At 38.1% G+C, this 25391-nt stretch overlaps 2 protein-coding genes across 2 annotated transcripts in view; one reads left to right on the forward strand and one right to left on the reverse strand.

The window, feature by feature from the left end:
* LOC134614390 (EF-hand calcium-binding domain-containing protein 6-like) overlaps positions 1-4346 on the forward strand; it is a 144228-nt gene extending 139882 nt beyond the window's left edge. The window contains exons 18-19 of the mRNA XM_063458122.1: positions 233-395; positions 4070-4346. Coding sequence (XP_063314192.1) covers positions 233-395; positions 4070-4327 — 421 coding nt within the window. The 3' untranslated portion in view covers positions 4328-4346. The remainder of the gene's footprint in view (positions 1-232; positions 396-4069) is intronic.
* A 10098-nt stretch (positions 4347-14444) lies between these two features.
* Positions 14445-25391, reverse strand: part of HELT (helt bHLH transcription factor) — a 62147-nt gene continuing 51200 nt past the window's right edge. Inside the window, exons 3-5 of the mRNA XM_063425800.1 lie at positions 16688-16792; positions 15974-16070; positions 14445-14938 (exon numbers count right to left, since the gene is read on the reverse strand). Of these exons, the coding sequence (XP_063281870.1) occupies positions 14454-14938; positions 15974-16070; positions 16688-16792 (687 nt within the window). The 3' untranslated portion in view covers positions 14445-14453. The remainder of the gene's footprint in view (positions 14939-15973; positions 16071-16687; positions 16793-25391) is intronic.

Consider the following 25391-nt stretch of genomic DNA (forward strand, 5'->3'; position numbering starts at 1 on the left):
GTAATAATATCACTTGTGTTGACTTTATTGGGATCTGCTGATAAAGCAGCATGATTGCTGTAACCAAGTTGATTTTGCTAAGGCCAAGCCTAATGACACTATACCTTTCTGGTAAATAATACATTATTTTCAAGGGAATACAACATTCATTTAAGTCAGTTCATGCTTTCAACCATAGAATAAATGACATGAAATGTCAAAACTGCTGTATAATAAACCCTTTTACTTTTAGGGTATCATATATTGAGTTCCTTAAACCATTTGCAACACGTCGACAACTTTGGAAAACTAAAACTAACATGGTGGCCGTTATGCAGAGTTCTCAGGAAGATATTTTCCCTTCAGAATCTGCGCCTTCCAGCCTTGGAAAACTTACATCTAGAATGCGAAAGAAGGTAGGATTTATCACATCTGACCAACCCTTCAGTCTTCTGATGAACTGTGTGTGCTGCTATGTTATATATAGAGCGAGGGAGTGCTTTAAGACTAGGGAGTTGATTTAATATTTTTGGATACGGTTTTCAAATGATTTCCTGTTTTTGGATAAACATTTCAAATGATTTAATATTTTGAAAACTATTTTAATATATTGATATATATATTTTTTACTTATGATATATTTTTGGTATGTTATATATATAAATTTAAAAAATATATATTAAATCATTTGAAAAGCTTAGCCAAAAATATTAAATTGAGGGCTATGTAAGACCAAAGATGGCTCCATCCAAATTAGTTTGAAAAGGCACAGATATGCAGACATTTCAAACTTGTATTTAATTTGTTTTGCAAAATGTACAATCAACAAATTCATAAAGACGTTATTAACATAAAACTCTAGCGAGGATTTCTCACCCTTCCATAAATTATAGTATAGAGATGTTGAAATTAAAATGCAAGAAACTAGAGCCCATCTTGGTGCTGCTAGTTTTATATTAAGTAAGTAAGTAAGAATACAAAGGTATTCTCTCTATACATAAACAGTATGGATTGCTAGGTTATTCAAATAGAATTTCAAATTACAGGCAAAAACAGCCAAACTGGAAACTCTCTGGAAAAAAAATTGAAATTCACTCTGAATAATTATCACTATAAATATCCAACAATTCCAAGTGTAATGAATAGACCTGTCAACTTTTTTTTTTTTTAAATTTTTACTATCGTGTGGGATAATATTAGAATCGTGTGTATATTTCTGTGTCTGAGTGTACTCATTAATGGCTGTGCTATCCGCCTGTCAGACATATAATTAGCCCCTAACAAAATGCTTCTCAGACACTACTTTATACATGTGCATATTTATTTATTTATGGAGGTACGAGTCATTGAAATGGACACCCAAAAACCTTTAGAACAAAGGCTAAGTACCTGCTGGAGTTGAAAACCCATGGCTTTCAATCCTGGCAGATTAGAGCGGTTTTGTATTACTAGAGAAGTGCAAGGAAAAAGATATGAGGTTGTGCCAATTTGCATTGGGTGTGTGCCTATGTTATGTGCATGACTAGTCATGCATTAAATAACAAACAGTGTGCTGGGAGGAGAAGGCCTGCCTTACCCTCAATGAGGCTGAGTTCTCATCACCGATTCAGAGGCTCCCTGGTGACTTGCCCTGCCTGGTTAACCTCTTCACTCCTATAAGTCACAAAACCCAGAAACCAGGCATGTATGATCTACAGTTCTAGAAATGTTACGGCTGGTTCCTAACTTTTAAAGGTATTGTATGTAGAATGTAGACTTGCACTTTGAACTTCACATATATATGTATTTCATTTGTTAAAATCAGGTTAGCTCCTAAAATTGCAGCTGCTGTATAAACTTTTCTTGTGTAAAGTTATCAGTCCTTAAAGGGACACTCAAGGCACCTAGACCACTTCTGCCCATTGGAGTGGTCTGGGTTCCAACTCCCACTCTTAACCCTGCAAGTGTAATTATTGCAGTTTTTTATAAACTGCAATAATTACCTTGCAGGGTTAACTCCACCTCTAGTGGCTGTCTACTAGTCACTTCCTGATTTCTAGCAAAGATTTTCTTTGCTAGAGCGTCGCTGGACGTCCTTACGCTGTGTGAGGACCTCCAGCGTCGCTCATTTCCCCATAGGAAAGCATTGAAAATCTTTTTCAATGCTTTCCTATGGGGAGCGCTAATGCGCATGTGCGGCATTGCCGCGCATGCACATTAGGTCTCCCCGGCCGGTGGGCGGGATCAGACTCGCCCACCGGGCGACGGAATCAGGGGGAGGAGCGGCGCGGAAGAGGAGACCGCGACGAGGGACATCGTCACTGCCTCAGGTAAGTGACTGAAGGGGTTTTCACCCCTTCAGTAACCGGGGATTGGGGGGTGGGAGGGAGAGGGAACCTGCAGTGCCAGGAAAACGGATTGTTTTGCTGGCAGTGGAGTTTCCCTTTAAGACAGCTATGGCTGTACAAGATCCTGTTTACCTTTAAGTACATGTGCCCCAAATGCCTTCTATATACCCCAAAATACGGGCACCTATATATCTATACAAGTATATTCTTCCTTACATAAGTATTCACATCATGAACACTGAAATTAAGATGGGTCTTTTATTGGGATTTTTATGATTCAATTTACACAACATACCTAATACTTTGAAGATGCAATGTTGACACAAAAGCCAGTTAAACATAAAACTGAGATTGGTGGCTTAAATAAGTTTTCACCCCGCTTTGGTATAAGGTCTGTTTCAACCAATAACATTCAGAAGTTCCTTAATTTATTGAATAAAGACCACATTTAAATCGTCATTAAAAGAAATAGGAAAATAAGATACTACTGTGATTCAGCTTTGACGAGGCTATCCACCAAAACCAGGTAAACGTTGTTAGTCAGAGAAGCAATCAGAAGGCCAAATTTAATACTAAAGTAGCTGGAGAGATACTTGTTAGAAATCAGAGAAACCGTCTATAGAACATCTATAACACGTACACTCTTCAAAGCTGGACTTCATGGACACAAAGTGGAAAGAAAGACATCTGTAAAATTCCTATCAAATCCCAATTAGAAATTGTCAAATGGCAAGTAGGAGGAACAGGAAATGTGGAAATGGTTCTCTTGACTAAGAACATAATTAAAATTTTGGGTGCAAATTGCTATATGTGGGGGAAAGTCAACATTGCTTATGATCCTGAGAACATCAAATTGGATTGAGGGCATGATGGACAGAGCAGAGGAAACTTTGTTTCAATCCGAAAGGCATCTAAGAGGTTCATTTCCCAGCATGATAAGTAGTCTAAATGCACAGCCAAACACTACACTGGAGTGGTATAAAACCAAGAACCCGAATGTCTTAGTATGGCCCAGTGAAAACCCAGACCTCAATTCAGCTGAGAATTCATCTAAAGACTTGTATGGACTGCAGATATCCAGTGGTCACCATTCAAGCTTTCAGAACTTGAGTAATTTTTCAAAGAAGAATGGTAAACGTTCTCAGGATCCAAATGTTTTAAGCTGCTAGAGACTTACTCCAAAGGACTTACAGATGCGATTGTAGCCATAAGGGAATGCTTTTTAACTAACAAATGTCTGTTATCTTTTTGTCCAGTAAGTTTGTGAGACAATAAAGATATGATGCACCTTCAAAGTGTTCAGTATGCTTTAACCGGTTAAAGTCCCTTTAATTCAAGGTTGTGACACTACAAACTTTGGAATACTTGTGCAAGGAACTGTGTATATATTTGTATGTGTTTTGACATATCATCATAGCCAGTGTGCCATGGCAAAAGTGGACCATTGCACCGCCACTGCCAGTTTGCACTAGGTGCAAATGCAGGCTCTGCAAAAGTTCTGCACTATTCAAGGCTTTCCAGATGTCTACTCACATTTATTAGGGACATTTCAGAGGTCATGGCTGGGCAGCCGATTAAACAATATTATTAACCGTATAATCTCAGGTGATAAAAAATTAGGTGTGTGCATTAATCTTGCTTTGCCCATAGAATTTGAGAACCTTAGTATGGCCCTTACTGTACTATACACATCAGCTGACCAAACGCTCTGGGGAGAGGGCTCCTGATTATTAAACATTTCCTTAATTTCTCCCATTGTGCAGCTGCAGGGAGAGTGGAAGACACTTCGCAGAGCCTTTAAAAAGTTGGACATGGATAGCAGTGGCTACCTGTCTCTGCCGGAGTTTAGATCCGTCCTAAAGCTGTGCAACTTTGTGCTTGATGAAGACGAGGTGTATCACATCATGTCCAAGTATGATCAGAACATGGATGGCCGCATCAACTACAAATCCTTTTTAGAGCACGCATGCAAAGATGACAAACAGTCTGCTTCTCACACCCCACTGGCAAACACTCTTTAACATGCATGTCAGTCTTCTAATTAAACCCTAGATTGGCAACCAAAAGTGGGTCCACAAATCAGTGGAAGGGCTAGGCACACAAGACCCATGCAATTGCAGTTTTGACCATAATAGCAAACATGACTGACTTTTTATGAAATTTAAAATTTACTTTGAATTTACTTCCCACTTAGTAAATAACCTTGGAACGATTATTGTGCAAAAGCAGATGGAGGAAAGATTAAATACCCCCGCTCTTTGTTTTTTGCATTGCTATTTTCACTATTATTTTATTTAAAGAAAAAACAAAATACCTGATTCTTTGTTCTTCTAAGCATTAAAAGGACACTCTAAACAACAAACACTAATTACTATAGCTCACTGTAATTTTAATCTGTTCCCAATATATACTTTGTCTAACAAACCATTGGACAATTTACCCTTCTACATTATCAATATTAACACAACCCAACATAGGCTGAGAGCGCTAGGCTAATTCCCCCTCCAGAAAAAAAAGATTACTATGATCTGAAATAGTAATGGTGCTTAGAGAACTCAATTACAAAAATAATTTTATATGAACATTTTAATTTGGGGGGGGGGGGGGGCAATATATAATATACAGTTTAATTAATTACTGACAGGGTTAGTCACATTCTGTTTGTTTGTTTGTTTTTTTGTCACAATACAAACATGTCTTCATAAATATGTTGCATTGATTACTATTTTAAGATTTTCTACTTTAGATTAGATTTCAATTATCTGTTGTAAATGTATTAGCATCCCTTTTATTCCTGTCCACAGTGTGTTTTTTATATTATGCTCATTCTTTTCCACCTATACACTCATACCCATTAAAGTAAGTGTTGAAGGAACAGTTTTTTCATTTGCAGAGTACACTGTCTGCATCGATTTGATTATTCATGTCTGTCTGTGTATTTTAATAAATAGGAGTAAAAGTCATTTTGTCTGTGTTTGATTAAGGGTGGTATACTGTATGAAAGCGGCTATGGCAATATGTATATTGTAAAACCCATTGTGTTCTCATACATAAATAACATTTGATTTTATAATTTAGCAGTAATGTATAACTTTTTACAACTTTTCACAGATTGAAAAAATGTTGACTAATACTCTTTATTATAGTTTTTATTTTGATTGAGGGAGGTCTTGAAGCTACATAAAGAGAACGCTATAACGTTAGAAATACAAATTTGCATTTATCAACACTGTAGTGTTCATTTAATAAGTTTCACCTACAAATTCACAAATTATTAGATGTAAAAATGTTGGCAATGCTTTGGTAAATATCCCCGATTGTTTCTGTTTCATAGTGTAGTGTGCTACATCTTGCCATCACAATTAGAAGCTCCAGATGAAGTGAAAGGCATGCACCAGACAATTCTGTTTTTTATTAACTAAGCGCCAAATAGTATTCAATTTGAAAACGAATACTATTTTGCTGTATTTGCAATATTTTTATTTTTTTTGTCAATCTCTTTTTATTGAGCTTTTTTCCTTTCTTTTTTTTTAAACATACCCATGCGGGTCCCATAGCACATTGAACATTTAATACACTTAAACATGTTTTATGTTACTGGTTGAGCATAAATGTAAGAACGGGGATGTGCCATAGAAGTCGTAGACCAGCACCGGTACATTATCAGGAGTGTGTGAACTGCTTCGGGAGAACGGCTGTGCAGTATGTGTGGATTTAATGCAACCTGTACGGATATGTATTTGCAATATTTAGGCTGAAAATTGCCAATCTTTATTCCAAAACAATAGTTCTTGCATATATAGTTATAAAAAATGCTCTACTGGAGTGGGTGGTTGTAATGAGAGGTGTGGTATTGGGTGCTCTATGGGAAAATCTGTTCCCTCACTAGATATATACATTAGCAGGAAATAGACCCAAGGCACACCAAAGATTGCACATAAAAAGTCTATTTATTTGTAGACATTGCAAATAAGAAAGTGTAAGTATACCAAGACAGTTGTCCCATAACCACTTGTAGTTAGTGTAAAGTGCTGAAGGTTAAATACATGCACCCATAAAATCAAATTTACTGACCTAGAGCAGGAAAAGCAGTAGCTCCAACGTTTCGACCCTCAAGGCTTCCACATGGGGATCTCTAATCTACTGATCTAATTTTTCGTTTATATACCCTAAACCAACCTTAAAATAATAATACCAACTGTGCTAACCAGCAATGCTAACATTATGAAGCTGTCCTCGAAAGTGCCCCTGGCATGCCTCGATGCCTGTCTTAACCTCACCTAAAATCCTGATGTACAGATGTATGTTATGAGATGATACCATTGGAGCTGTTCTGGTATTTACCCTACTTTGTACCCTCCCTTTCTGATTATGTAACCCTCATCCCTACCAACCTACGACCAAAATCACAAATAAAGAATTTATATTAAAAAAAAATGATAATCCCAAGTGAAATCAGCTGGGGGCAAACATATGGAAACGAACATCCATAGACTTCCGATCGAAATTTCCGGTTATATGTGACATAATGACGACCGCACGACTCATGACGTCATTACGCATGCTTGTGAGCACATATCTAGGCGTGCGTAACATATGACGTCACCATGTAAGGAACTATGGGGCAGTGATGAGGTCAAAATTAGTTACCGTAACTGGATCCCAGTGGGGGACCCAAGGAGATAAACTACACGGTTTACATCACATACCCAGAACCCAAGGGGTGTAATCCATTGAGGGATTCAGAGAGGTTAGGAGAAGATAGTTCCTCCACAGGAGTTAAGGTAAGAACCAAAAAAGTATTGTAACATTCAATGTAACTACCATGTGTTGATTATACAATGTAACAATCCATCATGTAAATCTGTTGCTTTATGCCTGCTGTGATCCCTCCCCTCTCAACGAACCCTCTCCTTCTTCTCTTTCTGTACCCCAATCCCTTTGATATAAACCAATAAAATTGGAATTAAACAAAAAGAAATTAGTTAACTTGGGTTAGACAAATAGAGTTTCCAATTAGCATAGCGGCTGGCTTGTGTCACTTAATCTTCATCCCATACAACTCCCACTCCCCGGTTCCAACAAAAGGATGATCTATGCATATACTATTAAATGTAAAAATAAATAAAAAATAATTAAAGGGACACTATAGTCACCAGAACAACTACAGCTTATTGAATTTGTTCTGGTGAGTAGAATCATTACCTTCAGGCTTTTTGCTGTAAACACTGTCTTTTCAGAGAAAAAGCAGTGTTTACATTACAGCCTAGTGATAACTTCACTGGCCACTCCTCAGATGGCTGTTAGAGATCCTTCCTGGGTCATGGCTGCCTAAAATGCATCCGAACATTCAGTATCTCCTCCCTCTGCATGCAGACACTGAACTTTCCTCATAGAGATTCATTGATTTAATTCATCTCAATGAGGAGATGCTGATTGGCCAGGGCTGTGTTTGAGGCTGGCTCTGCCCCTGATCTGCCTCTTTGTCTGTCTCAGCCAATCTTATGGGGAAGCACTGTGATTGGATCAGGCTACAGCTTCTGCTGATGTCAGCAGACTGCTTGTTTTTGCTTGCTGAGTCAAAACGCATGCAGAGTTACATCTTCAGGCTTTTATCACAGTAAGATTTTGCTATATTTATGGAGGCATGAGGGGCCCCGTGGGGCTAGATGGTGGTTTTAACACTATAGGGTTAGGAATACATGTTTGTGTTTCTGACCCTATTGTGATCCTTTAAATAATGAGAGCCCAGCTATAACAAAATGGCAAATAGCATAAGTTGTTGAGCTTCTCCCTCCATGTAGTTCTTAATACAGCGGCCGGGTTCAGCGTTAGGAAGGACGCCTGCCGTTGCAAGGAGGCGCTATATAATAATGCCACACGCCGACGTCACTAGTGATGTGGACATGCGGCATCACGTTTTCGCCGTGTATGCACTTTCTGGGGTCATGGGACCCAAATCAGCCATTAGCAGGGTTTACTGGGTTATTTAAACCCAAACCTGCAGTTGTTCAGTGCCCTGTAGTGGTTTCCATCCTGTTGGTTATCTGAGAGCGCGTTCCTGATTCTTTTTATTGGTTTTTGATCTTGGCTTGGCTTGAATTCCCGTATTTCTGGTATCCCTGACCCTTTGGCTTTGTGTTTTTCTGTATTCTTGACCTCGGCTCGTGACTGTTTATTCTATTACGTTAAATTTGTCCATTCTAAGCGCAGTAAGACGTTGTTACTGTTTGTCTTTGTTAGGTGTTTTACTTAATTCTGCATGTTGTATAGATAGAGAATGCATGATATAACTTATATACTTAACACAATTCTTAACATAGTGTATACAGAAATCCATAATATATTGTACAGAACCAAATTGCTAATAGACAATAAATGTATCTAATGAACAAACACTGCATATTATGAAAAAAGAGTACATATGGGGCTCCATATATATATAAAAATAAAAAATATAAAATGTAAAAAAAGTAAAAGATAAAAAATTAAAAATCAATAATAAAACAAAGGCTATGGGATACCAGACCACTGGGCCCTGGGGGGGAATTTATCTCCCCCAAGGTCTATAGATGTGGGCATCCTCATATCTATTGTCATAGACAAAACAAATAAATAAAAATAAACAAATATAAACATTGTCAAACTCATAGATACAGGGCAAGCAGAAGGCAAGCCCTGTAATACTAGGTGTAAAAATGTAAACTAAATACTATATCTATATCATAATGATAAATCATAAGAATAATAATAATAATAACATAAATAATGACTAATATATATATCAATAGACTGTTGATATTCCAATATATATGTGTAGAATGCTCAATGGACTGTATCAAATAGCCACTCCAAATCCTTCAAACCAATATCACCCATCTTCTGCGTGAAAACTAAAAAACATAATAATATAAATAACAACCAAACAGGAATAGGTTCATAGATGAAACGATATTGAACACTTTATCTAAAGCAAGTAAAATCCCTATCCTCATTCATGCCATTTGGATGTAAGGTATTTATTCTTTATTTCCAATACATCTCTCTTTGACTCAAAATTTTCAATCTTGCCTAAATGTTCCAATTCAGTATTCAATTAACTGTAATTCAGTGTTTAGTATAAACACGAGAAAAAAAAAATAAACAAGGCTACAATGCATAATTAGCCTTTTCTAAACATACAAAAATAAGTTCTGCGCTCAAACTCTCACTGCTCCTGGGCAGCAGCAATTACTATAGTACAGTCCCAATGCATGCAATAAAAAACAAATCTCTATGCACATTTAAATAACTGGAGGTTTTTAGTTTTGCTCCAATGTCCATTCAAGTGTTAGCTCACCTGCCACGTCAAGGCAGAACCTCTTAGTTAAGTCCTGTACTAACAATTCACCTTGCTGCTTTCAGCTCTAATGAGACTGGGAAGGTTTTTTTTGTAACCCCTACATATTTATTAACCCTTAAAAGGGAAATACACGGGGTGGGTGGCAGCACTGTAACCTGGCTGTGCAATACAAAACAAATACAAACATTCAAAATGAAGCCGTGTGCTCAGACTTCCACAATTAGCTTTATTTAAATATTGAATAGTTAGTTTGGAAAATTCATTTTCAAAATCCGCTATTTTGTCATATACATTTTTAAGATGGTTGTCAATCAATAACATATCACTGGTTAGTGTATAAAAACCCTTGTTTCATAGTTAGCATTCTTTTTCTCATTGAGATTTAGGACCACAGTCACACTGGATTTGCCTCAAATGTTCTAATTTTACACATTGGTATTGTAAGTCTTGACAGGCGTGGGTTGGGTGGTCTTGCTTTTTATATTTATGAATGTTTCATATTCAGTTTAATTAAATGTAAGAAACTTACAATAAGGTGGTCTTCTGGTTCTTCCAATCAGACTGTACATGTCACCAGTTCAGGAGGCCATATAACGCTATCAAGTAACAATTCCCTAAATTATTTTAACTTGGTCTGAAATCCAATCCCATACCAGTTGGAAACAAGTGCAGTCTTACATGCACACATACTTTAACTAGCCTTTCTTTTACGTGTTCCATTTGGTCAGAGCTGAGATTAGTGCATCTTCCTTGTACTGCAGACAGCTGTCATGTAGGCACCTGCACTGCCCATTCTATTAAGGGTCCCGTGGCTTTGGAATAGAGTGTGGCAGTGTGACTGCGGCTTGGTGATCTGTTTGTTCAATAACGCTTGGGAGCACAAGTGAGCTCTGTATTAAGGAAAGGAGGGAGTCCTATCCAGACCCAAGACTTTTAGTCTGCGCAAAGGGAGACAAATATCTTTGTTCCTCAGACCAGTGTAGAACCTTTGATTTCATGGGGATGATTATATTTATTCTTGCCTACTCAAGGGTGAAGACCAAGAAACAGCGGATTGCCCTATTCACAGCCTTTATCGCAACTTGGCTAAAAAAAAAATAACCACTGGTCGCATTTTGGGTTTAATTTTACTAATACTATGCAGTGCGATTGGAGATTTACCCATTTCACAAATTGTAAGGAAAGGGAATATGGAAATATAAACTTGTACATTTTACGGCATTACGGTTTCACTTTGTTATTTGCACCTGACATTTTTAACCCCTTAATGACACTCATTCTTGTTATCACAATCTGGCCCTTAAAGACTCTGCAGAGCATTGAATATCCTGCTTACTTGGTATCAGTATCTCTGCAGATCAGCTTGTAATTAATTAGCAGAGTATCATAGTTTGATAATAAAATCTTTACAAAGTGACATTTGGTCACCAACTTGACTTTTGTGGAAAGGCAGATTGATTATAATAGGAGCACAGCATGCTTATGACCTGTAGCTGAATGTCCATGTAATCTCATGACTTTCTGATAGCCCGACCATGGCTAGCTAGGTATGCAGTGTGGACCAGTTAATAGATGCATGGTCAGTGCAAAATTGCCAGATTGCTTTATCTTATCTAAATGCATTCATACACGGAAGATACGAGACCCCATAGACAGCTGAGCTCATTAATGGTTTCAGTTATGATTTTTACTATCTCTTTAAATATGCTTTCTCTGAGAATGCTAATAACATGATTGGCCGTCAGATCAATCTTTCAACATTCTAAAAGATAGTCCAGTCACATGGTTTCTCCAAGCATCATAATCACTACAGCCTGCAGTATGATGCCAGGAGTACTTTGGCCCCATTTACCAGTAAAGTAAGTTTACCCTTTACCTGGGTCCCTGGTGGTCCAGTGATGACATGCGGCTTCTGTGAGCTGCTGAAGTCGAAAGTCAATCCCGCAGGCCATTCGGTGGCTGAGAAGGTCACAGACAACGTATGCAATTCTGTGCGTAGGAATATGCACAGAATTGACATAAGCCAGTCTGGTGGGTAATGACGCAGCCAGAGGTGGAGTTACACATTCAGCAACAAATTAGTTAAACTCCTTAAGTGCAGAGTTTCAAATTGAGGTGCTGCACAGATAGACTCCAGGAACCATGACCACTGCATAGCATTGTACTGACCATGGTGCTTGGATTAACGCTTTAAAATTTTAGGTTTGCTTTACTGTTACAGCTTTCTGGATGGCCCGTTGGCAACTAAAACGTCATATGGCAAAGACCAAGCTACCAATCTTTCTACCCATATTAGGCAGAAGGGCCAATGACGAGAAAGCTTCAGCGTTTAGGTGTTTTAAGCATAGAGTTGGTTCATTGTTCCTTGTGGATCAAAACTCATAGAGGTTTAAAAAGCTGTGCTTAGAACAGTGCTCAATTGCACAAGTTTACACAAGTGTGTCTGCAGAATTAAAGTCTGAAATGTAATGCTTGGCTTTGCTCATGTGCATGTCATCTGTGCATGTCATCTAGAAATTTGGGCAGAATTTCACAAACATGCTCCTTGGGCTCTAGTGACTATTTCTACCATATTAAAAACAAACTATTTAAACAGGAAAGGTACATTCAGATTACTCTGGTTACCTTGGCCCAACACCCAGGGGTTGTTACTACTACCAAATATAATGATACTCATTTTATCTACCTCAGAAGGATGACCTGCTGGGAACTGAACCTGCCACCCAAGGGTTGAACTGATTCTACTGGTGATGCACTAGCCCACTGAGCTATCTCACCGGCCTCATGTATGTTTGCATGATTCACCAATGCCTTGACATCAGTGATGGGAGCTTAATATGGAGGAACAAATGTTTATTTTTGACTATATGGCACTGGATCTGCAACTCCATCATCCCAAGTAATCCTGGGAACTCATTTGTGAAGAAGAAAATGCAATTAATAAGGAATGTATGGTAAAATTCTGGAGAGTTACAAATAGTCCAGTCACATTGTGCTCGGTATTAAAATACTTGTAATGTGTTGCATAAATTAAGTGGTTATCAATTATGACTGGTAGCAACGGATGTTTTAAATAGTGTCCTCCACCAGCTTCATGACATTTAAAACCGTTGTAGTTTTCCTTTAGTTTGCTAGAATTTTGTTTTCCATGTTATTATTGTGTATTTCACCTACTATCATCTTATTGCTAGATGGCAGTCTTCCTGTTAGATCAGGTTTTGCTGGGCCCAGCGCAGTCCACCTACCTGCCAGTTTATACTGTTCTGTATGGTGCGTGTATATGACCAAGGAAGGTCAGCTTATTGGAAACACGGGTTTATATTTGGTTTTTCATTTACAGGTGTCTCCAGGAAGTAACTGAATTTAGATTCTCTAGTTGGTTATGTAGCCGATGGGTCAATACAATACTCTTCCCATGAAATGCTTTGTTAATACACAATAATGCAACAGCATTTACCTTGCCCAATCTTTACAACAGAAATCCCACTGCAGCTTTCGACAAACCCCTGATAACCACAGAGATGTCACAAGAGACTTCATACAGTGTTATTAGGTGATAAGTGCAGGAATATGAGCTGTAAACCCTAGATTGGATCTTTCTTTATTAGGACACCTCTTGCATATATGTGAAGGCACAATGTAGATCTGAATACAGAACTTATTTAATTTGAGTACATGCTTATAGTCACTGTTCTGCCTAATAGCTTAATGAACCAAAACATGATTCACATCAAATCAGATTAGATTACTGCCAAACTCTGCACGGTTATGGAACAGCAATTAAAGCAAGACAAATTCCAGACACTTTAAGAACATAAACATTTATTACAAATTGTACAGTAAATAAATAAATCTAATTTGATAAAAAAAAAGTTCAAGTTGCCGTTATTCAAAGAAAATAATAATAAATTAATGCCCATGTCACAATCTTCCTAGATATTTACAAAAACCTATGACGTTCTTCTGCCTTGCCATGAACTCCAGCGGAACCGATGCTGAGTAGCAGGTCAGATTGGGAACGTCAGTGATGTAGACAGTTCTATTAGCTTGTTAAGTGCCATAACACCTTTACTCACTGATTGTAAGAAGGTATGTGAAGTACCCTTAGGGATTCCAAGATTTAACATCTTCAAACAGGGATTACAGTAACTCCAAGGGAATTAATAAACTGTGAAATATGAAATACTGACAAGGGAATTGTAAGCTTGAAACATAAACATTTTCTCACTCTGCTTAAACTCCAGCTCAGCTATTTGGCTTAGAACTTGAAATTCCATGGTGAATAAACCCTAGTATATCTAAGTAGTTTCTGCTTTGGATTTAAAGTATTATCTAAAAAGATACCAGAATAAATAAAAATAAAAAACATGTATGAAGCACAAAAAAAAATAAAAAATGAACCAACGATAATACATTTTTAAAAATACAACACGATGAGTTTTTGTAGGTTCTCTTGATCAATATCTTCCCTTAACAGAAAATGTGAGCTACACAGCCTTCGATCAGTACTTTGCCAAATAGTAATTACATATATAATAATTTACACACATCATAGTCCATATATTCATGCACAAATTAGTTTTGGTGAAAATGGATGTTTTTGAGCTTAAGCTGGTGTTTGGTAAGATAAAACTTGAAAGCCACAGCAGATTGATTTTCTGTAGACCGCTGATCAGGTCTAAGGATTTCCTGCAGCAAATTCTATACTTTTTTTTCGTAGCATATGGAATTAGTTTTAGCATAGACTCCTCTGGTGAATCCACCGAGAAAGGAAGCACTTTTGTATGTCACTGACAAGGGAGCGATCACAGCACTGAGGGGTGCTGTGCAGCGTGCATGCTAAAGCTGTTTGGATGGGAATGTCCAAGCAGGCTGACGTAGTGTCTGTCCAGACTCTGCATGGGGGACAAAAAGCTGCTGTGAGGTGGCTGCTGGGTTGCGGTGCATGGCAGTGGCATGGCAGCGGGGCCTGTGAGATAATTCAGAGTGGGGCTCCTAGCTGTGCTATGCCATGAGAATGGGCCGCTTGGGCTTGTAGTGAAGGTAGAGTCACACGGGCTGGCGTAGTCAGGCGGAGATGAATGCAGCTGACAGGACACATCCGCCTCCTGCAGAGAGCTGAAGAGGGGCTCAGTGGTCAAGTGGGCTTTAGATTGCAGGAAGGCAACAATTCGAGCGTACTTAGTGTCTTTAGTTTCCATCCTTTCTACTGTGGTCAGATAGTGGACCAGATTTTTCATGCATTCGTGGTAACCATAGTGGAAATAATTGGCAAACTCTGAAAGAAGATCTATTGAAATGCAAAAAAAGAAATAATACAAATCTTGATTAGATCATTATAGTTCCATTTATTAAATATAGTGCAAAGCCCCAGAAGAATGCATGGAATGTGAGTTAGCTTGGGATTATCAGGAAGTAAACACAAACACACAGACATACATACAGAATGAACAGTGTGCGTACATAAAACACATAACTAATTGCATCAGGATAGAGCCAGGAACTAGGGAAGGCACAAGATGAGTCTATAGATGAGCTCCCTCTCCCTTAGTTATCTCTTTTTTTGTATGTCTTAAACTACTGCAGTTTTTGATCCCATACCTGTTTTCTAAGTGACTACGTGTGCTTTTTCAATCATTCAAACAACAATACTAAAAGAGGTTATTGTATACCCTGTAATTTCAAACAGGTATTGAGACCATTAAGTGATTTAAATGATCAAGTGTATTTGTTACTAATGCTCATCCTGGAGCTAGATGATATTTAACTTCAGATTGTATGTTTCCTATTTTATATTTTATACACAATAAAAGTTATATTTTAATTATTTAATAATTTTCTTTATAACAAAGACTTATTATGCTCTTATAAATCTAATTGTTTGTTCTAACTGGGTTCATACCCCCAGGGGCTTTCACCCTCATTTGATCATATTACACCCGTTCTCCTAATTGTCTTAGATAATCACATAACTAATTGTACATTACAAAATATTCTGTGTATGTAACGCACAAAATCCTGTCTACAAAGACGGAAGCTGAAATCGATACAGCCATATAGATAAGGAATTGGCATCACAGATTGCAGAGACTCAGAACAGTATATAACATTTGGTCTCAGACATGATACCGAATATCATAAAGTCATCAGTATTTTAAATTATAGCAAGCAAGCCTATCTGGCTTCGCTAGTAGAAGAAGTATCTGTAAACGAGTGAAATGGTTAATGGTATTTGTGCCTAATGGCATATCTAAATATTATCTGTGTTAATCTCCCTGACCAACTGGTCCTCAGTATGGGTAAAATCACCCTAAATACTGCTTACCTTTATCTCGTCCTCTGGGAAAGTCAGCAGCGTGTAAAGCTCTCAGATACTGAACAGTCATCTCCAAAATCTCAGCCTTTTCCAGTTTACCTGTATTCTGTAAATGGAAACAGCTATTCATTTCACATCCATCACAGTGATTGTATTAAACCACCACTTTGTATTCACGCTGTATGTGTACCCAAGGCTCACATATACTACATTACAATGTTGCACAAGTTGGCAAGTCCCTTTACCTGCAGCAAGCAACAACCTGTGACCTTCAGTTATGGCCTCGACACTTGGCCATTAATTACTGGGGGAGATGTTTAATTATGCCAGTTAACCCCTGAGCGGCCAATGATATTTAATGCTGAACTCACTATCTGGTTTTACACAGATCTACTGCCTTTAGATGAGTGGGACATTAATATTTAATATAATATCTTTAAAGGTTAGTTTGACATGATGGATTTGGTCCTTAAGAGGTTAAAATAGTAAGGAATTTGCAGTAAAAAAAAGTTTCTTCCTTTTTTAGGAATGACAGAAAAATATTTTAACTGGAAAAAAAAGAGGATAGTTCTCCCATAATTTGCAATATCCCACCAGATTCCTCAATGTTAGCTCCTCTTTGAGAACACGTGGGTTTGTATACATTTTTAGAACATACAGACAGCTTCATATTTGATATTTAATCTATGTAGACAGATTCAATACATGTCACATTCTACTAACCTGTTTAGCTAATGCCATAGGCACCGTTTTTCCAAGTTCACTAAGACAGCGATTAATTCTGTCTCGTCTCCTTTTTTCAATCACTTTATGCGACACCGGTGCTCTCTGCAAACACAAACACACAACCTTTTAATGCACACTAATAGACAGGAAGCAAGCACCATGGACAGTGTCAATAAATCTCCCACCCAATCACCCTGTCCAGACCAAGTCACATTAGCAGGCATGCCCCCGTGTAATGTAAAGCAATGTCTGCACTGCAAGTACACCGAATATGCCACTTCTCCAATCATGTTACAATCCAGTGAGAGCTATATGTATTGTGCTGGGAGTCTCTGTTCGGACACTCACTCTTCTGTCTTTGATTTTGGCTGACGTCCTCAGGGAGATCTTGGAAGGGGACCCAAAAGCTGCCATGTCCATGCTGTTACGAGCGGTGTCTTCCTCGGCTGCCAGGCAGAGTGCAGCCACTCTCTCTATCACAGGCTTATAAAGCGCTCACTGATCAGTCTCTGCATTGGGCTCCTGTGGTGGGGGATTAGGCACGGGAGAATGGGGAGGGAGGGCCGATAAAACAACAGAAATAAAGAAATAGTAACGTGGAGATGGGGCAGAGACAGGGGGAGGCGGGGGACAGATTTGTTAATCCACGTGGCTCTTGAAGCGACACGTGATTGTGAGCGGAGTAAAATCGGCGGCGTGGGGAGACAGGGAGGGTACCCCTGCCATGGGTACTGTGTGAATGCACCTTGCACGAAGCACGAGTTTGTGTACAATGGATGGAATTCGATTTACATAGAATAGAACGCTGTCCCATGGAATGGAATACTATCTCAAAGAACGGAATACTATCTCATAGAATAGAATGCTGTCCCATAGAATGGAATACTAGCTCATAGAATAGAATACTGTCCCATAGAATGGAATACTAGCTCATAGAATAGAATGCTGTCCCATAGAATGGAATACTAGCTCATAGAATAGAACGCTGTCCCATAGAATGGAATACTAGCTCATAGAATAGAATGCTGTCCCATAGAATGGAATACTATCTCATATAATAGAATGCTGTCCCATAGAATGGAATATTAGCTCATAGAATAGAATGCTGTCCCATAGAATGGAATACTATCTCATAGAATGGAATACTATCTCATAGAATGGAATACTATCTCATAGAATAGAACGCTGTCCCATAGAACAGAACGCTGTCCCATAGAATGGAATACTACCTCATAGAATGGAATACTATCTCATAGAATCGAACGCTGTCCCATAGAATAGAACGCTGTCCCATAGAATGGAATACTATCTCATAGAATAGAACACTGTCCCATAGAATAGAACGCTGTCCCATAGAATAGAACGCTGTCCCATAGAATAGAATGCTGTCTCATAGAATAGAACGCTGTCCCATAGAATAGAACACTGTCCCATAGAATAGAACGCGGTCCCATAGAATGGAATACTATCTCATAGAATCGAACGCTGTCCCATAGAATAGAACGCTGTCCCATAGAATGGAATACTATCTCATAGAATAGAACACTGTCCCATAGAATAGAACGCTGTCCCATAGAATAGAACGCTGTCCCATAGAATAGAATGCTGTCCCATAGAATAGAACGCTGTCCCATAGAATAGAACGCTGTCCCATAGAATAGAATGCTGTCTCATAGAAGAGAACGCTGCCCCATAGAATGGAATACTATCTCATAGAATAGAACACTGTCCCATAGAATGGAATACTATCTCATAGAATAGAACGCTGTCCCATAGAATAGAATGCTGTCCCATAGAATAGAACGCTGTCCCATAGAATGGAATACTATATCATAGAATAGAACGCTGTCCCATAGAACAGAACGCTGTCTCATAGAATAGAACGCTGTCCCATAGAATGGAATACTATCTCATAGAATAGAATGCTGTCCCATAGAATGGAATACTACCTCATAGACTAGAATGCCACCTCAGCGAACAGAACGCTGTCTCAAAGAACGGAATACTATCTCATAGAATAGAATGCTGTCCCATAGAATGGAATACTAGCTCATAGAATAGAATGCTGTCCCATAGAATGGAATACTAGCTCATAGAATAGAATGCTGTCCCATAGAATGGAATACTAGCTCATAGAATAGAATGCTGTCCCATAGAATGGAATACTAGCTCATACAATAGAATGCTGTCCCATAGAATGGAATACTAGCTCATATAATAGAATGCTGTCCCATAGAATGGAATACTATCTCATAGAATGGAATACTGTCCCATAGAATGGAATACTATCTCATAGAATGGAATACTATCTCATAGAATGGAATACTATCTCATAGAATAGAACGCTGTCCCATAGAATGGAATACTATCTCATAGAATCGAACGCTGTCCCATAGAATAGAACGCTGTCCCATAGAATGGAATACTATCTCATAGAATCGAACGCTGTCCCATAGAATGGAATACTATCTCATAGAATAGAACGCTGTCCCATAGAATAGAACGCTGTCCCATAGAATAGAATGCTGTCTCATAGAATAGAACGCTGCCCCATAGAATGGAATACTATCTCATAGAATAGAACACTGTCCCATAGAATGGAATACTATCTCATAGAATAGAACGCTGTCCCATAGAATAGAATGCTGTCCCATAGAATAGAACGCTGTCCTATAGAATGGAATACTATCTCATAGAATAGAACGCTGTCCCATAGAATAGAATGCTGTCCCATAGAATAGAACGCTGTCCCATAGAATGGAATACTATATCATAGAATAGAACGCTGTCCCATAGAACAGAACGCTGTCTCATAGAATAGAACGCTGTCCCATAGAATGGAATACTATCTCATAGAATAGAATGCTGTCCCATAGAATGGAATACTACCTCATAGACTAGAATGCCACCTCAGCGAACAGAACGCTGTCTCATAGAATGGAATACTATCTCATAGAATAGAACGCTATCCCATAGAATGGAATACTACCTCATAGAATTGAATACTATCTCATAGAATAGAACGCTGTCCTATAGAATGGAATACTATCTCATAGAATCGAACGCTATCCCATAGAATAGAACGCTGTCCCATAGAATAGAACGCTGTCTCATAGAATGGAATACTATCTCATAGAATGGAATACTATCTCATAGAATGGAATACTATTTCATAGAATAGAACGCTGTCCCATAGAATAGAATGCTGTCCCATAGAATAGAACGCTGTCCCATAGAATGGAATACTATATCATAGAATAGAACGCTGTCCCATAGAACAGAACGCTGTCTCATAGAATAGAACGCTGTCCCATAGAATGGAATACTATCTCATAGAATAGAACGCTGTCCCATAGAATGGAATACTATCTCATAGAATAGAACACTGTCCCATAGAATGGAATACTATCTCATAGAATAGAACGCTGTCCCATAGAATAGAATGCTGTCCCATAGAATAGAACGCTGTCCTATAGAATGGAATACTATCTCATAGAATAGAACGCTGTCCCATAGAATAGAATGCTGTCCCATAGAATAGAACGCTGTCCCATAGAATGGAATACTATATCATAGAATAGAACGCTGTCCCATAGAACAGAACGCTGTCTCATAGAATAGAACGCTGTCCCATAGAATGGAATACTATCTCATAGAATAGAATGCTGTCCCATAGAATGGAATACTACCTCATAGACTAGAATGCCACCTCAGCGAACAGAACGCTGTCTCATAGAATGGAATACTATCTCATAGAATAGAACGCTATCCCATAGAATGGAATACTACCTCATAGAATTGAATACTATCTCATAGAATAGAACGCTGTCCTATAGAATGGAATACTATCTCATAGAATCGAACGCTGTCCCATAGAATAGAACGCTGTCCCATAGAATAGAACGCTGTCTCATAGAATGGAATACTATCTCATAGAATGGAATACTATCTCATAGAATGGAATACTATTTCATAGAATAGAACGCTGTCCCATAGAATAGAATGCTGTCCCATAGAATAGAACGCTGTCCCATAGAATGGAATACTATATCATAGAATAGAACGCTGTCCCATAGAACAGAACGCTGTCTCATAGAATAGAACGCTGTCCCATAGAATGGAATACTATCTCATAGAATAGAACGCTGTCCCATAGAATGGAATACTATATCATAGAATAGAACGCTGTCCCATAGAACAGAACGCTGTCTTATAGAATAGAACGCTGTCCCATAGAATGGAATACTATCTCATAGAATAGAATGCTGTCCCATAGAATGGAATACTACCTCATAGAATGGAATACTATCTCATAGAATAGAACACTGTCCCATAGAATGGAATACTACCTCATAGAATGGAATACTATCTCATAGAATCGAACGCTGTCCCATAGAATAGAACGCTGTCTCATAGAATAGAACGCTGTGCTGTCTCATAGAATGGAATACTATCTCATAGAATGGAATACTATTTCATAGAATAGAACGCTGTCCCATAGAATAGAACGCTGTCCCATAGAATGGAATACTATATCATAGAATAGAACGCTGTCCCATAGAACAGAACGCTGTCTCATAGAGTAGAACGCTGTCCCATAGAATGGAATACTATCTCATAGAATGGAATACTATCTCATAGAATAGAACGCTGTCCCATAGAATGGAATACTATCTCATAGAATCGAACGCTGTCCCATAGAATAGAATGCTGTCCCATAGAATAGAATGCTGTCCCATAGAATGGAATACTATCTCATAGAATAGAACACTGTCCCTTAGAATAGAACGCTGTCCCGTAGAATAGAATGCTGTCCCATAGAATAGAACGCTGTCCCATAGAATGGAATATTATATCATAGAATAGAACGCTGTCCCATAGAACAGAATGCTGTCCCATAGAATAGAACGCTGTCCCATAGAATGGAATACTATATCATAGAATAGAACGCTGTCCCATAGAACAGAACGCTGTCTCATAGAATAGAACGCTGTCCCATAGAATGGAATACTATCTCATAGAATAGAATGCTGTCCCATAGAATGGAATACTACCTTATAGACTAGAATGCCACCTCAGCGAATAGAACGCTGTCTCATTTAATGGAATACTATCTCATAGAATAGAACGCTGTCCCATAGAATGGAATACTACCTCATAGAATGGAATACTATCTCATAGAATCGAACGCTGTCCCATTTAATGGAATACTATCCCATAGAATAGAATGCTGTCCCATAGAATAGAATGCTGTCCTATAGAATGGAATACTATCTAATAGAATAGAACGCTGTCCCATAGAATAGAACGCTGTCCCATAGAATATAATGCTGTCCCATAGAATAGAATGCTGTCCTATAGAATGGAATACTATCTAATAGAATAGAACGCTGTCCCATAGAATAGAACGCTGTCCCATAGAATATAATGCTGTCCCATAGAATAGAGCACTGTCCCATAGAATGGAATACTATATCATAGAATAGAACGCTGTCCCATAGAACAGAATGCCACCTCAGCGAATAGAACGCTGTCTCATTTAATGGAATACTATCTCATAGAATAGAACGCTGTCCCATAGAATGGAATACTACCTAATAGAATGGAATACTATCTCATAGAATAGAACGCTGTCCTATAGAATGGAATACTATCTCATAGAATCGAACGCTGTCCCATAGAATAGAACGCTGTCCCATAGAATAGAACGCTGTGTCATAGAATGGAATACTATCTCATAGAATGGAATACTATTTCATAGAATAGAATGCTGTCCCATAGAATAGAATGCTGTCCCATAGAATAGAATGCTGTCCCATAGAATAGAACGCTGTCCCAAAGAATGGAATACAATATCATAGAATAGAACGCTGTCCCATAGAACAGAACGCTGTCTCATAGAATAGAACACTGTCCCATAGAATGGAATACTATCTCATAGAATAGAACGCTGTCCCATAGAATGGAATACTACCTCATAGACTAGAATGCCACCTCAGCGAATAGAACGCTGTCTCATAGAATGGAATACTATCTCATAGAATAGAACGCTGTCCCATAGAATGGAATACTACCTCATAGACTAGAATGCCACCTCAGCGAATAGAACGCTGTCTCATAGAATGGAATACTTCTCATAGAATAGAACGCTGTCCCATAGAATGGAATACTACCTCATAGACTAGAATGCCACCTCAGCGAATAGAACGCTGTCTCATAGAATGGAATACTATCTCATAAAATAGAACGCTGTCTCATAGAATGGAATACTATCTCATAGAATAGAACGCTGCCCCATAGAATGGAATACTATCTCATAGAATAGAACGCTGTCCCACAGAATGGAATACTATCTCATAGAATAGAACGCTGTCCTATAGAATGGAATACTATCTCATAGAATCGAACGCTGTCCCATAGACTAGAACGCTGTCTCATAGAATGGAATACTATCTCATAGAATAGAACGCTATCCCATAGAATAGAACGCTGTCCCATAGAATGGAATACTATCTTATAGAATAGAACGCTGTTCCATAGAATAGAACGCTGTTCCATAGAATAGAATGCTGTCCCATAGAATGGAATACTATCTCATAGAATGGAATACTATCTCATAGAATAGAACGCTGTCCCATAGAATATAATGCTGTCTCATAGAATATAATGCTGTCTCATAGAATAGAACGCTGTCTCATAGAATAGAACGCTGCCCCATAGAATGGAATACTATCTTATAGAATAGAACCCTGTTCCATAGAATAGAACGCTGTCCCATAGAATGGAATACTATCTCATAGAATAGAACGCTGTCCCATAGAATAGAATGCTGTCCCATAGAATAGAATGCTGTCTCATAGAATAGAACGCTGTCTCATAGAATAGAACGCTGTCCCATAGAATGGAATACTACCTCATAGAATAGAATGTCACCTCAGCAAATAGAAAGCTGTCTCATAGAATGGAATACTATCTCATAGAATAGAACGCTGTCCCATAGAATAGAATGCTGTCTCATAGAATGGAATACTACCTCATAGAATGGAATACTACCTCATAGAATAGAACGCTGCCCCATAGAATAGAATGCGGTCCCATAGAATAGAATGCGGTCCCATAGAATAGAATGCTGTCCTATAGAATGGAATACTATCTCATAGAATAGAACTCTGTCCCATAGAATAGAATGCTGTCCCATAGAATAGAACGCTGTCCCATAGAATAGAACGCTGTCCCATAGAATGGAATACTATCTCATAGAATAGAATGCTGTCCCATAGAACAGAACGCTGTCTCATAGAATAGAACGCTGTCCCATAGAATGGAATACTATCTCATAGAATAGAATGCTGTCCCATAGAATAGAACGCTGTCCCATAGAATGGAATACTATATCATAGAATAGAACGCTGTCCCATAGAATGGAATACTATCTCATAGAATGGAATACTACCTCATAGACTAGAACGCCACCTCAGCAAATAGAATGCTCTCACGTGGAATAGAATACCATCCTTTAGAATAGAATGCTACCCCATATAATAAAATGCCAATATATGGAAAATAATACAATCCCATAGAATAAAATATCATCACCTAAATCAGGATGCCATCCCACAGAATGAAATGCCCCAAATAACTCCCACTGATAACTCTCTTGTTAATATTTGGGATATGTGGGTTTGTGCTCCAGACTGTCCATCTAAACATACAACTGCTAATTATTGCTGCAAATTTCCTCTAGAAATATCATAAATATTGCTCATTTTATTACAAAGAAAAGGTGGATTGTCTGTGAGACAGTTTGTGTGTCTGGGGCACAACATTCTCAATGTCTCAATATTCAGCAGATGTTTCGCATATTGGTTGTCAATAAGTAATAAACTTTGTGGCACACTAATCATAGTTAAGAGACAACAAATGTAATTAATAATAATTTTTTCTTTCTTTTTTTTTTTTTCCAATATTTTCTCTTATATTTCTTTTTTGTGTGTATATAGAGGATAAATTTCTATGGTTAGGATATAAATGTATGGGAATGTATTACATGTTGGATTCATAACAGAATCATGTTTTATTGATTAAGTATAATTGTTAATACTTAATGTTTTGTAAAAAAGAAGAAAAACTTAATAAAATGAAAAAAAAAAAAAAAAAACTTTGTGGCACACAGCCCCTAGCATTTATTGTGCCCATTCGCTCCCTTATGTAGGATGCCTGCAGTACCTGTACTACACTAAGTCACTGTCACTAAGTAATTGTTGATCAGTTCAGCAGTTTGTTTATTTCCAGTTTCCATGGCAAAAATTCATGGGAGTTATGGCCCGCCAAGAGCTGCAGGTTTGTGAATAACCCCTGCCTAATATTCTAAACTCCCTCTTTGAACAAACTGAATTGATGATGGTGTAAAGTGAATCTTTGACGAATCTATTCAGTAAACAATGAAAATAAACAAAAGCCGAGTTGCAAAAATTCACCAACTCGGTTTTCTTTTTCAAATTATATTATTTTGGCCTAAATGTTACAAATATGTTTAGAGCTATAATTTTTAATGTAAACGCACATAAACGGTAACTCCAAGCATCGTGAGCTTCAGTGATGTGAAGTAGACATGGTGCTTAGTCTGTATGTGTAGTGTTTCACTACGAGACACGGCACATACAGGGATCCAGCCCTTTGCTACAAGGATGGTGTCAGGGTA

Source organism: Pelobates fuscus, chromosome 6 (genome assembly GCF_036172605.1).
Source record: "Pelobates fuscus isolate aPelFus1 chromosome 6, aPelFus1.pri, whole genome shotgun sequence".
NCBI lineage: Eukaryota > Metazoa > Chordata > Amphibia > Anura > Pelobatidae > Pelobates > Pelobates fuscus.